The sequence below is a fragment of the Tachyglossus aculeatus genome, chromosome 2 (assembly GCF_015852505.1).
Source record: "Tachyglossus aculeatus isolate mTacAcu1 chromosome 2, mTacAcu1.pri, whole genome shotgun sequence".
Taxonomy (NCBI): domain Eukaryota; kingdom Metazoa; phylum Chordata; class Mammalia; order Monotremata; family Tachyglossidae; genus Tachyglossus; species Tachyglossus aculeatus.
This window is the reverse complement of record NC_052067.1, coordinates 74,404,944-74,421,885: the sequence shown is the minus strand read 5'-3', so window position 1 is coordinate 74,421,885 and position 16,942 is coordinate 74,404,944. Positions and strand designations below refer to the sequence as shown.

The 16,942-nt window shown below is 42.4% G+C and overlaps 1 protein-coding gene across 2 annotated transcripts in view; it reads left to right on the top strand.

Moving 5' to 3' along the window:
* Positions 1 to 43: 43 nt before the first annotated feature.
* Positions 44 to 16,942, top strand: part of PEX3 (peroxisomal biogenesis factor 3) — a 37,877-nt gene continuing 20,978 nt past the window's right edge. For both annotated transcript variants that reach the window (XM_038740139.1, XM_038740148.1), the window contains exons 1-2: positions 44 to 168; positions 12,341 to 12,472. In XM_038740139.1, coding sequence (XP_038596067.1) covers positions 96 to 168; positions 12,341 to 12,472 — 205 coding nt within the window. In that variant the 5' untranslated portion in view covers positions 44 to 95. The remainder of the gene's footprint in view (positions 169 to 12,340; positions 12,473 to 16,942) is intronic.

The window sequence follows — 16,942 nt, the reverse complement described above, 5'->3', positions numbered from 1 at the left end:
CGGCACCGGGGGGCCTGGTGGTGGCGGCGGCGGCTGCTACTGCTGGAGGCCCGCCGAGCCCGGCGCCTCCTCCAGGCCGCCCTCCAGGCTGGAGGATGCTGCGGCCCCTGTGGAACTTCCTCAAGCGCCACAAGAGGAAATGTCTGTTCCTGGGCACGTTCCTCGGAGGTGGGTCGCCGAACCGCCGCGGCCTAGGGGCTGCAGCGCGGGCCCGGGAGGCAGCCAGTCAGTCGTCTTTATTGAGCGCTTACTTCATCCATTCACTCATTCAGTCGTGTTTATTGAGCCCTCACTTCATTCGTTCGGTCGTATTTATTGAGCGCCTACTGCAGTCATTCAGTCAGTCGTCTTTATTGAGCGCTTACTTCACCCATTCACTCATGCAATCGTATTTATGGAGCGCTTACTTCATTCAGTCGTCTGTATTGAGCGCTTCATCCATTCACTCCTGCAGTCGTATTTATTGAGCCCTTACTTCATTCATTCGTTCAGTCGTATTTATTGAGCGCCTACTTCATTCAGTCAGTCGTCTTTATTGAGCGCTTACTTCACCCATTCACTCATGCAACCGTATTTATGGAGCGCTTACTTCATTCATTCATCCAGTCGTCTGTATTGAGCGCCTCATCCATTCACTCCTGCAATCGTATTTATTGAGCCCTTCGTTCATTTATTCAATCGTATTTATTGAGCGCTTACTTCATTCATTCATCTAGTCGTCTTTATTGAGCGCTTACTTCATCCATTCACTCATTCAGTCGTGTTTATTGAGCCCTCACTTCATTCATTCGTTCGGTCGTATTTATTGAGCGCCTACTTCATTCAGTCAGTCGTCTTTATTGAGCGCTTACTTCACCCATTCACTCATGCAACCGTATTTATGGAGCGCTTACTTCATTCAGTCGTCTGTATTGAGCGCTTCACCCATTCACTCCTGCAGTCGTATTTATTTGCAGTCGTATTTATTGAGCCCTTCATTCATTCGTTCAGTCGTATTTATTGAGCGCCTACTTCATTCAGTCAGTCGTCTTTATTGAGCGCTTACTTCACCCATTCACTCATGCAACCGTATTTATGGAGCGCTTACTTCATTCATTCAGTCGTCTGTATTGAGCGCCTCATCCATTCACTCCTGCAATCGTATTTATTGAGCCCTTCGTTCATTTATTCAATCGTATTTATTGAGCGCTTACCTCATTCATTCATCCAGTCGCCTTTATTAAGCGCTTACTTCATCCATTCACTCATGCAGTCGTATTTATTGAGCCCTCAGTTCATTCATTCGTTCGGTCGTATTTATTGAGCGCCTACTGCAGTCAGTCGTCTTTATTGAGCGCTTACTTCACCCATTCACTCATGCAATCGTATTTATGGAGCGCTTACTTCATTCAGTCGTCTGTATTGAGCGCCTCATCCATTCACTCCTGCAGTCGTATTTATTGAGCCCTTACCTCGTTCATTTATTCAATCGTATTTATTGAGCGCCTACCTCATTCATTCATCCAGTCGTCTTTATTGAGCGCTTACTTCATCCATTCACTCATTCAGTCGTGTTTATTTAGCCCTCACTTCATTCGTTCGTCCAATCGTATTTATTGAGCGCCTACTGCATTCATTCAGTCAGTCGTCTTTATTGAGCGCTTACTTCCCCCATTCACTCATTCAATCGTATTTATGGAGCGCTTACTTCATTCCATCGTCTTTATTGAGCGCTTCATCCATTCACTCCTGCAATCGTATTTATTGAGCCCTTCGTTCATTTATTCAGTCGTATTTATTGAGCGCTTACCTCATTCATGCATTCAGTCGTGTTTATTGAGCGCTTACTTCATCCATTCATTCATTCAGTCGTGTTTATTGAGCCCTCACTTCATTAATTCGTTCAATCATATTTATTGAGCGCCTACTTCATTCAGTCAGTCGTCTTTATTGAGCGCGTACTTCATCCATTCACTCATGCAATCGTATTTATGGAGCGCTTACTTCGTTCATTCATTCATTCGTCTTTCTTGAGCACTTACTTCATCCATTCACTCATGCAATCGTATTTATGGAGCACTTACTTCATTCAGTCGTCTGTATTGAGCGCTTCATCCACTCCTGCAGTCGTATTTATTGAGCCCTTACTTCGTTCATTTATTCAATCGTATTTATTGAGCGCTTACCTCATTCATTCATTCAGTCGTCTTTATTGAGCGCTTACTTCACCCATTCACTCATGCAACCGTATTTATGGAGCGCTTACTTCATTCATCCAGTCATCTGTATTGAGCGCCTCATCCATTCACTCATGCAGTCGTATTTATTGAGCCCTTACTTCGTTCATTTATTCAATCGTATTTATTGAGCGCTTACCTCATTCATTCATCCAGTCTTTATTGAGCGCTTACTTCATCCATTCACTCATTCAGTCGTGTTTATTGAGCCCTCACTTCATTCATTCGTTCAATCGTATTTATTGAGCGCCTACTTCATTCATTCATTCAGTCGTCTTTATTGAGCGCTTACTTCACCCATTCACTCATGCAACCGTATTTATGGAGCGCTTACTTCATTCAGTCGTCTGTATTGAGCGCTTCATCCATTCACTCCTGCAGTCGTATTTATTGAGCCCTTACTTCGTTCATTTATTCAATCGTATTTATTGAGCGCTTACCTCATTCAGTCGTGTTTATTGAGCGCTTACTTCATCCATTCACTCATGCAATCGTGTTTATGGAGCACTTACTTCATTCAGTCGTCTTTATTGAGCACTTCATCCATTCACTCCTGCAATCGTATTTATTGAGCCCTTCGTTCATTTATTCAATCGTATTTATTGAGCGCTTACCTCATTCATTCATTCAGTCGTGTTTATTGAGCGCTTACTTCATTCATTCATTCAGTCGTGTTTATTGAGCCCTCACTTCATTCGTTCAATCATATTTATTGAGCACCTACTTCATTCAGTCAGTCGTCTTTATTGAGCGCGTACTTCATCCATTCACTCATGCAATCGTATTTATGGAGCGCTTACTTCATTCATTTATTCATTCGTCTTTCTTGAGCGCTTACTTCATCCATTCACTCATGCAATCGTATTTATGGAGCGCTTCTTTCATTCAGTCAGTCGTCTTTATTGAGCGTGTACTTCATCCATTCACTCATGCAGTCGTATTTATGGAGCGCTTACTTCATTCAGTCGTCTGTATTGAGCGCTTCATCCATTCACTCCTGCAGTCGTATTTATTGAGCCCTTACTTCGTTCATTTATTCAATCGTGTTTATTGAGTGCTTACCTCATTCAGTCATCTTTATTGAGCGCTTACTTCATCCATTCACTCATGCAATCGTGTTTATGGAGCACTTACTTCATTCAGTCGTCTTTATTGAGCACTTCATCCATTCACTCCTGCAATCGTATTTATTGAGCCCTTCGTTCATTTATTCAATCGTATTTATTGAGCGCTTACCTCATTCATTCATTCAGTCGTGTTTATTGAGCGCTTACTTCATTCATTCATTCAGTCGTGTTTATTGAGCCCTCACTTCATTCGTTCAATCATATTTATTGAGCGCCTACTTCATTCAGTCAGTCGTCTTTATTGAGCGCGTACTTCATCCATTCACTCATGCAATCGTATTTATGGAGCGCTTACTTCGTTCATTTATTCATTTGTCTTTCTTGAGCGCTTACTTCATCCATTCACTCATGCAATCGTATTTATGGAGCGCTTCTTTCATTCAGTCAGTCGTCTTTATTGAGCGTGTACTTCATCCATTCACTCATGCAGTCGTATTTATGGAGCGCTTACTTCATTCAGTCGTCTGTATTGAGCGCTTCATCCACTCCTGCAGTCGTATTTATTGAGCCCTTACTTCGTTCATTTATTCAATCGTGTTTATTGAGTGCTTACCTCATTCAGTCGTGTTTATTGAGCGCTTACTTCATCCATTCACTCATGCAATCGTGTTTATGGAGCACTTACTTCATTCAGTCGTCTTTATTGAGCACTTCATCCATTCACTCCTGCAATCGTATTTATTGAGCCCTTCGTTCATTTATTCAATCGTATTTATTGAGCGCTTACCTCATTCATTCATTCAGTCGTGTTTATTGAGCGCTTACTTCATTCATTCATTCAGTCGTGTTTATTGAGCCCTCACTTCATTCGTTCAATCATATTTATTGAGCACCTACTTCATTCAGTCAGTCGTCTTTATTGAGCGCGTACTTCATCCATTCACTCATGCAATCGTATTTATGGAGCGCTTACTTCGTTCATTTATTCATTTGTCTTTCTTGAGCGCTTACTTCATCCATTCACTCATGCAATCGTATTTATGGAGCGCTTCTTTCATTCAGTCAGTCGTCTTTATTGAGCGTGTACTTCATCCATTCACTCATGCAGTCGTATTTATGGAGCGCTTACTTCATTCAGTCGTCTGTATTGAGCGCTTCATCCACTCCTGCAGTCGTATTTATTGAGCCCTTACTTCGTTCATTTATTCAATCGTGTTTATTGAGTGCTTACTTCATTCATTCAGTCATCTTTATTGAGCGCTTACTTCATCCATTCACTCATGCAACCGTATTTATGGAGCGCTTACTTCATTCATTCATCCAGTCGTCTGTATTGAGCGCCTCATCCATTCACTCCTGCAGTCGTATTTATTGAGCCCTTACTTCGTTTATTTATTCAATTGTATTTATTGAGCGCTTACCTCATTCATTCAGTCGTGTTTATTGAGCGCTTACTTCATCCATTCACTCATGCAATCGTATTTATGGAGCACTTACTTCATTCATTCATTCAGTCGTCTGTATTGAGCGCCTCATCCATTCACTCCTGCAATCGTATTTATTGAGCCCTTACTTCGTTCATTCATCCAGTCGTCTTTATTGAGCGCTTACTTCATCTATACACTCATGCAGCCGTATTTATGGAGCGCTTACTTCATTCATTCAGTCGTCTGTATTGAGCGCCTCATCCATTCACTCCTGCAATCGTATTTATTGAGCCCTTACTTCGTTCATTTATTCAATCGTATGTATTGAGCGCTTACTTCAGTCCGTCATCTTTATTGAGCTCTTACTTCACCCATTCACTCTTGCAACCGTATTTATGTAGCGCTTACTTCATTCGTTCAGTCAGTCATCGTTATTGAGCACTTCATCCATTCACTCCTGCAATCGTATTTATTGAGCCCTTACTTCGTTCATTTATTCACTCATATTTATTGAGCGCTTACTTCATTCATTCATTCAGTCGTCTTTATTGAGCGCTTCATCCTTTCACTCATGCAGTCGTATTTGTTGAGCCCTTACTTCATTCATTCAGTCGTATTTATTGAGCGCTTACTTCATTCAGTCGTCTTTATTGAGCACTTCATCCATTCACTCATGCAATCGTATTTATTGAGCCCTTACTCCATTCAGTCGTATTTATTGAGCGCTTACTTCATTCATTCACTCATTCAATTGTATTTATCGAGCCCTTACAACGTTCAATCATTCAGTCGTATTTAATTGAGCCCTTCATTCTTTCATTCAATCGTATTCAATCATATTTATTGAGCGCTTACTTCATTCATTCATTCAGTCATATTTATTGAGCGCTTACTTCATTCACTCATTCAATCGTATTGATTGAGCCCTTCATTCATTCATTCAGTCGTATTTAATTGAGCCATTCATTCAGTCGTATTTATTGAGCCCTTCATTAATTCACTCATTCAGTCGTATGTAATTGAGCCATTCATTCAATTGTATTTATTGAGCCCTTCATTAATTCACTCATTTGATCGTATTTTTTGAGCGTTTACTTCCTTCACTCATTGTCGTATTTTTTGAGCGTTTACTTCCTTCACTCATTGTCGTATTTATTGAGACCTTCCTTCATTCCTTCACTCATTCAATCTTATTTATTGAGTGTTTACTTCATTCAGTCGTATTTATTGAGCGCTTACTTAATTCATTCACTCATTCAATCGTATTTATTGAGCCCTTCATTCATGCACTCATCCAGTCGTATTTATTGAGCCCTTCATTCATTCACACATTCAATCGTATTTATTGAGCCCTTCCTTCCTTCATTCATTCCATCGCATTTATTGAGCGCTTACTTTATTCATTCATCCATTCATTCAGTCGTATTTATTGAGCGCTTCATTCAGTCGTATTGAGGGCGTATTTCATTCATTCATCCAATCGTATTTATTGAGCGCTCACTTCATTTATTCATTCAGTCGTATTTATTGAACCCTTACTGTGTGCAGAGCATTATAGGTTGTGGGTTCTCCCAGCACTTGCTTGTCTGCTTGTTTTGTTTTGATGTCTGTCTCACCTCTTTTAGACTGTGAGCCCGTTGTTGGGCAGGGATTGTCTCTGTTGCTGAATTGTACTTTCCGAGCGCTTAGTACAGTGTTCTGCACACAGTAAGCGCTCAATAAATACGATTGAACCAATGGAGCGCTTAGTATAGTGCTCTGCACGCAGTAAGCGCTCAGTAAATAGGTGGGACTCATCCATCTTTGCAGCTAATGAAACTCCTCTTACCATTGACTTTAAAGCACTGAGTCACCTTTCCCCCTCCTACCTTATCTCACTGATTTCTTACTACAGTGTCTGTACACTTCACTCCTTTAATGCTAATTTATCGTACCTTGATCTTGTCTTTCTTGCCGCTGACCCCTTGGTCACCTCCTCCATCTGACTCCAGCTCCCTGTCCCTTCCATGTCACCTCATCTCGCTCCCTTTGCTCTTCTCCCTCCGCCACCCCGTAGCACTTATGAACGTATGTATATATCTATAATTCTATTTATATTGATGTATGTTTGTTTTGATGTCTGTCTCCCTCCTTCTAGACTGTTAACATGGTGTGGGCAGGGATTGTCTCTCTTTATTGCTGAATTGTAGTTTCCAAGCGCTTAGTCCAGTGCTCTGCACACAGTAAGCGCTCAATAAATACAGTTGAATGAATGAAGCACTTAGTGCAGTGTTCTGCACACAGTAAGCACTCAGAACAGTGCTTGGTACATAGCGCTTAACAAATACCATTATTATTATTATTAAATGCGATTGAATAAATGAATGAAGTGCTTAGTACAGTGCTCTGCACATAGTAAGTGGTCAGTAAATTAGGTTGAACGAATAAGTGAATCCCGGCACCACTTGTCTGCTGTGGGACCTCGGGCGAGTGACTTCACTTCTCTGGGCCTCAGTCCCCTCATCTGGAAAATGGGGAGTGAAACCGTGAGCCCCATGTGGGACAGGGACTGCGTCCAACCCTGATTGCTTGTATCCACCCCAGCGCTTGATACAGTGCATGGCGCATGCCTGTGTACTTGTATTGATGTCTGTCTTCCCCCTTCTAGACTTTGAGCCTGTTGCGGGCAGGGGTTGTCTCTCTGTCTTGCTGAATTGTACTTTCCGAGCGGTTAGTACAGTGCTCTGCACACAGTAAGTGTTCAATAAATACAGTTGAATGAATGTATGTAGTAAGTGTTTAAGACCTTCCCAGACTGAGCCCCCCTTTTCCTCTGCTCCCCCTTCCCTCCACCCCCACTGGCTCCCTCTGCTCTACCCCCTTCCTTGCCCCACAGCCCTTGTGTATATTTGTACATGTTTATTATTATATATATTTTATTAATGATGTCACTTAACTTCTCTGTGCCTCAGTTAACTCATCTGTAAAATGGGGATTAAGACTGTGAGCCCCACGTGCGACAACCTGATTACCTTGTATCAACCCCAGCGCTTAGAACAGTGTTTTGCACGTAGAAAGTGCTTAGCAAATACCATCATTATTATAATTATTATTATTACTATCTATAATTCTACTTATATTGATGATATTAATGCCTGTCTACTTGTTTTGTTGTCTCTCAATCAGTCGTATTTATTGAGCGCTTACTGTGTGCAGAGCACTGTACTAAGCGCTTGGGAAGTACAAGTTGGCAACGTATAGAGACAGTCCCTACCCAATAGTGGGCTCACAGTCTAAAAGGGTTCTAGACTGTGAGCCCGTTGTTGGGTAGGGATTGTCGCTATTTGTTGCCGAATTGTACTTTCCAAGCGCTTAGTGCAGTGCTCTGCACACAGTAAGCGCTCAGTAAATACGATCGAATGAATGAACAAGTACTGTGGCTCAGTGGAAAGAGCCCGGGCTTTGGAGTCAGCAGTCACGTGTTCAAATCCCGGCTCCGCCAATTGCCAGCTGTGTAACTTTGGACAAGTCACTTAACTTCTCTGTGCCTCAGTTACCTCATCTGTAAAATGGGGATTAAGACTGTAGGCCCACATGGGACAACCCGATCACCCTGTATCCCCCAGCACTTAGAACAGTGCTTTGCACATAGTAAGCGCTTAACAAATACCATCATTATTATTACCGCAATTATTATTATTAGCGAGCGAGCACCGAGACCCCCGACCCCTTTTTTCGAGTGTTTGCCCTCCCTCCCTCATCTCTTTCTCATCACTGGTCATTATTGAGCGCTTTCTGTGTGTGGAGCACTGTACTAAGCGCTCGGGAGCCTGCAGTCCAACAGCATTGGTAGGCACGGTCTCTGCCCCTCTGGCAGGGTGTTGGGGAGGACGCTGCTGTCTTGGGATGCAGTCAACCCATCAGGCCTGGCAGAGGCCCGTCTCACATTGTAGAGGCCTCTGGAGTAAAGAGGCTTTGGCTTGTTAGGAGGACTCCTTGTTTACGTCCACAAAAGTTTTCACAGTTTTCCACAATCATGTTCACAGGCCCAGACCTAAGCCCCATTTTTCCTCGTCTCCCACTCCCTTCTGTGTCGCTCTGACTTGCTACCTTCGCCTCCCTTTGCCAGTACTTATGTGTAATAGCAGTAATTATGGTATTTGTTAAACACTGAATATGTGTCATATGCTGTTCTAAGCACTGGGGTAGATACAAGGTAATCAGGTTGTCCCATGTGGGACTCACAGTCTTCATCCCCATTTTACAGATGAGGTAACTGAAGCACAGAGAAGTGACTTACCCAAGGTCACATAGCAGACAAGTGTGAAGCTGGGATTAGAACCCACGGCCTCTGACTCCCAAGCCTGTGCTCTTGCCCCTAGGCCATTTCTGTAATTTTATTTATTTGTATTGATGCCTATTTATAGACTGTGAGCCCACTTTTGGGTAGGGACTGTCTCTATATGTTGCCAACTTGTACTTCCCAAGTGCTTAGTACAGTGCTCTGCACACAGTAAGTGCTCAATAAATACGATTGATTGATTGATTGATTTGTATTGTTATATGTCTCCCCCACCTCCCCTTCCCCCCAGACTGTGAGCTTGTTGTGGGAAGGGATTATCACTCTTTATAGTTGTATTATGCTTTCCCAAGCACTTAGTACACCAGCGCTTAGAACAGTGCTTTGCACATAATAAGCACTTAACAAATACCATCATTATTATTAGTAGTAGTACATTGCTTTGCACACAGTAAGCGCTTAATATGATTGAATGAATGAATGAATAATAATTATAACTATGACATTTGTCAAGTGTTTATTATGTGCTGCGTACTGCTCTAAGTCCTGGGGGAGATACAAGGTAATTGGGTTGGACACAGTCCCTGTCTCACATGGGGCTCACAGTCTTAATCCCCGTTTTACAGATGAGGAAACTGAGGCACACAGAAGCCAAGTGAGTTGCCCAAGGTCATAGAGCAGATGAGGGGCTGATCCGGGTTTAGAACCCAAGTCCTAGGCCCTTTCCACTAGTCTGTGATGCTTCTCAAAAGGCCCCAAAGCCTCTTGGTGGTTGTGGCAGGTAGGGGACAAAGGAGGGCCTGGAGGATTGCTTCTATTTTGTTATACAATTTTATTTTGAAAAGTAGCCCAGCTACCTGAATTTAGGAATGAGATTCCTTCCAAACCTCTTGTTCTAGGTTTCTGTCGGAGGGTTGATTAGTGATTCCTGAGCAAGAACCCAAAAGACAACTCGAAAAGTATTTGCAACGAGAAAAATCAAAGTAAATAAAAATGAGCAAATTTATATACATTGGCGCTAAGCAGGGTGTAAATACATTCATAAGTACTAGAATTGGTTGAAGGCATCATAGGGCACAAGGTAATAGGAAATTAATTGAGGAAAACTTGTGGGAAGAGCAGGGATTTTAGGATGGATTTGGATTCATTCCCAGGGTATTGCCATGTATAGGAAAGAATTGTCCAGAAAACTTGTTGGAAGAGGTGGAATTTTAGGATGGACTTGGAATTCATTTCCCAGGGCCTTACCATGCATAGGAAAGAATTATCCAGAATAGTATGCAGAAAGGAAAATGGACAAACTAACTCTTTGGGATCCCTTTCTGATCCTGTGGTGCTTTCTCGGACTTTGAGTATGCAGGAGGAGCCAGGGAAGAGTGTGGTTTGTTGCTGATTATCACTGAATATTAGCGCATTTAAGTTATATGTAGGATTTTAACATATAATATTGGTTTAAAAATTTAAACCAAGCTTTTCTCCAAAACTCTTGACTAATCTACTCAGATTATACTCCTCAACACAGAGGATAGATGCTTAAAATTGATAGTAATATATGCAATCGTTGATCGTTTATAATTCAGCACTAAGGGTTTGCACCTTTCAAAACCCAGAGTAACTCTTCTCATACTGATCATTTTCAGGGGTATTCTGGTTCTGTGTTTGTACTGGTTTTACATCTAATTTTGGGCTGTTCTTGTTCTTGTCTGGTACCTATTTGGGAATAGTAGGTGCATCATTTTGATGTAGTAATTCAGAGAATTTTGAGTGAGGTGGCGGTGTTACTGCCAGGGGGTGACCCTGTTCAGAAAATATCTTGCATTCAGGTTCTGTATCACATTCACAAAATATCACATTCAGGTTCTGAAACCTGCAAAGGATTTGATTCTATGTTGTTTATAAAGTCCCCTTAATACAGAACTCTAAATAAGCATTTTCACTAAACATCTGATCACATTCCAAGAACTTGGTACAATACTTTGGACAAAGGTTCCCGATAAATACTACTGACTGATTTTGAAATGAAGTTGAGAGGTTTCACCTAGGTTTAAATCTCAGGAGAAACGTGTTCTCTCCAAGCATCCCGAAAGAGTGTAAAAGATGAGATGCAAGAGATCAGATTCTGTCAGGGTATAGGGAGAAAAAGAGTTCAAGGAATTAGGGCTGTGTATGGATTGGAAAAGTGGAGTGGGAAAGAAAGAGAGAGAGTGCTGGTACCACAACTTTGGACTTTATTCTAGAGGCGGAAGGAAAGTCCGGTGAAAAAGGTGAAAAAGGAATCCGTTGGGTCAGGGAAAACAGTGAGCTGAGTGTTTTATTGGTGAGCCTAGTCAAGTTACCATGAAAAAGTAGAAGAAATGCTTTAAAAGACACAATGAACATATTGAGGCGTCTTGGAGACTGGAGGAAACAAGGTCTGTCTCATCAGGTTGTTGACCCTGAACCTCAAGAGCAGTCTCTCACCTAAAACTTGTATCATCTTTTATTTCTGATCCCATTAAATCCTGTCAACAGATCTTTCTCAAGTCCATTTAGTTAAATAAAATCATTTTCCTTTTCTCTATTTTTGATACTTTTTCTAAACTCCTTCACTAGGACGATTTAGGAAAGTAGTCATGTTGTTAGGTTTTTAACACCTGAATTAAAACAGGAATTGTAACTGGCATATTTTTCTTTCTTTCCCAAAAGAAAACACAGAATTTTTGCCCTTATCCTTAAATATGACATTGCTATTTTAACCAAGAGTTGTTGTCTGTGAAAATAGGAGTCTATGTCTTACAAAATTAGCTCCTTTTACTATGTCATCAATGAATAGTTATTGAGAACCTACAAGGTGTACTAAGTACTTCAGCAATTATCCCTGCCCTCAAGAAGCTGTAGTTTTAGTGAAACGGTGAGCAGACAATCTCAAAAAGAGAATTCTTTGGCTATCTATTATATAAGGTGCCATTTTAGTAAGCACCTTCTCCCTATTTCAGACAGCCTTGGAAATGAAGTGGAATTTGAGTTTTGTTTAATATTCATCCTTGAATTGAATTTACTAGGTATTTTAGATGTATTTTTAGGTGTGTATATTTAGGTAACTCTTTCCTAATGTGACCTTTACTAGATAAATTTGGATATTTTTCTGTTCTAGGAATAATACGAGTTTATCCTTTTTTTATTGACTGAAAATTTCCTTTCTTCCCATTTTTAAGCCAAAAGCTCAGTTTTCCAGAGAAGTTCTAATTTCATCGTTTCTGATTCATTATTTATGAGTAGAAAGAGATAGTAGAGGATGAACTAGAAAAAAATGCATAAGAACTGAATGGTGCAAAAAGTTTTGTAAACTAATTTGTTTCTAAAACACTTTAGGAGTCTATTTACTGGGAAAGTATGGACAGAAGAAAATTAAAGAAATACAAGAAAGAGAGGCTGCCGAATATATTGCACAAGCAAGAAGACAATATCATTTTGAAAGCAACCAGAGAACTTGTAACATGACAGGTAAGGCAAAGGGAAATACCAAGCTTTGACATGTACAGAAATACTTGGGGTTCACACGTCAAATTCAGCCAAAGTAAAGAGAAAGACATAAAGGAGGAGAAAATAACAAGCAAAGTAGATATATGTAATATGTGATCTTTCTACCTTCTTTGTATCGGTACTTAAAAAGATTTAAATGTATAATTAGTGTGTTCCTTTTTAATTACCAGGATTGACTTGGAAACTAAAACTTGTAAATTGGCTTCTGAGAAATACTTGGGAAAAATTAATTTGCAAATACCTAGAGGAAAATAGGGTCCTGGCCAACAGTCAGCATAGCTTTATAAGAACAAGTCCAAACAACCTAATCTAAACTCCTTCTTGACAGAATGATAGGCCTAGTACATCAAGCAATAGATGTTGCCTGTCTTGGATTTGTCCAGATTTTTTATTCTGTTCCATATGATATATTCAGCAATAATCTGGGACTCTATGGCTTGGATGGATCAGGTGTTGACAAGCCCAGATAGTTGCTATTCCAAGCTGAATAGGTGTCTAATGAAAGTGGGCATGGTGTTATGGAGGGAAGGGGGGAGGGGGAGAGAGAGAGAGAGGAGAGGGAGAAAGGAAGAGAGAAAGAGAATGAGAACACTGTGAGGAATGAGAACATTCCTCTTCTGGATCCACAGCACTGCGTCTCCCTCTCTGGAAACCCACACCCCTGTCCTGAGATGGCATAGTAATAATAATAATAATAATAATAATAGCATTTATTAAGAGGCTTACTATGTGCAAAGCACTGTTCTAAGCACCGGGGAGGTTACAGGGTGATCAGGTTGTTCCACGGGGGGCTCACAGTCTTCATCCCCATTTTCCAGATGAGGTAACTGAGGCCCAGAGAAGTTAAGTGACTTGCCCAAAGTCCCACAGCTGACAATTGGTGGAGCCGGGACTTGAACCCATGACCTCTGACTCCAAAGCCCGTGCTCTTTCCACTGAGCCATGCTGCTTCTCTAAATTGTTCCTAAATTGTTCCTGGTGGGCAGGAATGAGCATCCGAGCATACCAGGTCTCTGGCATGTGTGTATTGAGCAGTTGCCCCAAATCAGATACACTTGTTCTACCTGTAACGGCAAGACCTGCCCTGAAATAGGGAACAATGTTCCCAGCATGGCCAGAGGTTAGTATGCCAGCCAGAGTGCCTTGACATTCCACCCTTTGGTCCACATCTCAAAGATCACCAATGTCTGGTCTAGATGAACAAAAACAGATGGATCCATAACTGGCTGAAGGTTCCGACTGCTGGAGTGCTAACCAGTGGAGCAGAGATTAGGGCTCTACCTTGCCCAGCAGTCCAGGGCCTAGCCTAAATTGCGCTGAACCTGGTGAGTATAGGACCCCTACGGATGTAACATCCACCTTTTCTGTCGGGACAAAAAGGGGACTTTGAGGACTGGACTATTCCCAGGGGTAGCCTCATGCACGCTCAGTTGTCCAGAACTTGCGGGTCCCATACTGGTAGTTGGAGTCTGTGTGTGAGGTGGACTCTTGAGCAAGTGTGAGATTACCACTGGCCCTAGAGAGTTGACTGGTGAGCCCAATAAGCCCTGAGTCAGGAGGGGTGTGGGCATTTGTAACCAGGCAGGCTTTCTGCTAACTTAACCATCCCCATAGACAGATGGGGCTTTGGTTCACATACTTAGCTTACCTGAACCCTTGCCCAAGCCATTCCACTTGTCCATAGCCCAGATGATGTAATAGCATGCTCATTTGAATTCAGATGACATCAAGTTAAGGAGTGGTTGGGGCAGCTATTTTGGAAGATAGGGTCAGGATTCAAAAAGGTGTGGTAAATCGGAGAAGTAGTGAGAAGTAAGCCAAAGGAAGTTCAGTAAGAAGAAGCCACCTTCCCAAAATAGAAGCATATGGATGAGCAATTGGCAAAGTCAGCCAACAAAGATTAAGGAGTCAGAGGTGATAATAATGGCCAGAGTCAGCAAAATAATAGTGAAATTTTGGAACAAGAGGGCCTGGGGCCTAGAAAGAATAGGCAGAGCTTCAGTGACCACAAGTGCAAGGTAATGCCACTAGGGAAGACTAGCCCAAATTACAGCCGTAGGATGGTGGGCTTGGCCCTATCAATTAAAACCTAGGGTCATTGTTGACTATGAAGTCATTGTTTCAGTTTGAAGTAGCTGCCAGAAAACCCAACTGAATGAAGGGCATCATTAAGATGGGGCTAGAAAATAAAGCAAATGGCCTAGTTTCCCTACTATATCTGTAATATCTGTAGTTGGTCCGGATTTCCCACTAACAGGAAGGACGCTTGGAAACTGGCCTTCGACTTCAAGAGCGAGCATCCACCTTGGCACCTGAACCAACTTTCTTCCTTGGCCACTCATCTCTCTTAACACCCTCTTCCTCCAGCTCTTCCATCCAGGCTCCTCTGCAGGGCATATTCCTGCCATGCGCGGAACTAGTCCGTTGTGTTTTCAATTTTATCCACGATTTGACGTGGGGATCGCTTGCGTGGAGAGTCGTGTAGAGATAAGGTGAAGGGACCAAAAGGGGAGCAAGAGGATCACTATTCCCGAGTGCAAGGGACTGGTTGTGTCTGCCCTGTTGAGACCAAACTTGCAGAAATATCATATTTCCTCAGGTTGGGAGTGTGAATTGACAAGCTGCCTCAAGAAAACCGTCCCTAAACAGGGTTTCCACTCACAGCGATGTCCCCTAAATGATAGTTTGCTTGCCGCGGATGGCTCTAGTGAGGGGGATCGATCCGGAAGATGGTTTGACCCAAGGGCCTGTAATTACTGGCCATGCCTACCCTGATTCTCAGCACCTGCGTGGGGTCAAAGTCTTGGGGCTCCTTCCCAAGAAGGTACCCATTAAACCCGAGCCAAGTGCCTGCCAACCAGTCACAAATGGCACCTTTTGTCACAATCCATGTCCTCGATCTCAACACGAGGGCCCTCTCCAAATCAGCCTCACCTGCTCTATCTGTACCCTCTCCCCCAGTTGAAAACAGCACTCCTTGTCGTTGCAGACATTTACAAGCAAGCCAGCAAGCAAACAAGCACGCAAACATGAAAGATAAAAAGGAGTGGCACAGGACCAGGAGGCAGAGGATCTGGGTTGTAATTCAGGCTTCACCACATGTTCGTTTTTGTACCTTGGGCAAGGTCTTTGAAATTGTTTCTGTCTCAGTAATCTCACCTGTAAAATGGGGATTAAAACTAGTCATGCCTTGACTGTGTTCAACCTAAGCAGCTTGTTTTTACCCCAGGGATAGTAGAATGGCTGCAATGTAATAAGTGCTTAAGAGAAACCAAAATGAAATCTAATGCTTATTCCCTCTAATAATAATAATGATAGCATTTATTAAGCGCTTACTAGGTGCTAAGCGCTGGGGAGGTTACAAGGTAATCAGGTTGTCCCATGGGGGGCTCACAGTCTTAATCCCCATTTTACAGATGAGGTAACTGAGGCCCAGAGAAGTGAAGTGACTTGCCCAAAGTCACACAGTTGACAATTGGCGGAGCCGGGATTTGAACCCATGACCTCTGACTCCAAAGCCCGTGCTCTTTCCACTGAGCAACGTGGCTTCTCTTGACATCAAGCTCATTGTAGGTAGGGAACATGCCTGCCTACTCTGATGAATTCTACATTTCCTTGTGCTGTAAACCTTAGGAATATGAGCAGTAGAGTATGTTGGGAACATGGACTACCATGCTCAGGAGAAAGAAACTAGCCAGTAGTACCAGGTGGCATGCAGATCCACGTTCCCCGTAAATGGGAAGAGAACATCTGAACCAAGAACACCCACAGGAAACCAGGGATGTAATGTGATTCAAGGAATCACCTCCTAAGGCCGGGGAAGTAACAAAGACTGGTACCATATTCTGTTGAAAAGGAACACTGATGAAAAAGCAGAACAAAGGCTAAAGTTGGATAGATGAGAGAATTCCAAAAAATCAAGAAAACAGGAGGGCGGAAGGAAGGGAGGGAGGGAGGGAGGGAGAAAAACAATGAATGAAAGAGAAAGAAAGAATGAATGAAGAAAGAAATTAAGAATCAATCAGTCCTTTTTATTGAGTGCTTATTGTGTGCAGGACACTGTAATAAGCGCATGGGGACAAGAACATAACAACGTAGGCAAATTTCCTGTCCACGATGAGCTTAGAGTCTAATGATATAAATGAATCATACAAGGGAAACCCCCCACCCCCACCCCTACTAGGATTTCCACCCAGAGATATATCACCTGAGTGATACTGTATGCATGCCATGGGTGGCCCTATTGAGAGGGAATCCAACCAGCAGAAAGAACCTAGTTGCCATGTTTAGCATGATTCTCAGCACCTGTGCGGGGTCGAAATCTAGGGGGTCTTGCCCGAGAAAGGACTCATCAAAACAGAACCTAGTTCCCGAAAACTAGTCATAAATGGCACCTTCTGTCACAATTCAACCCCCGTCTAGACACAAGTG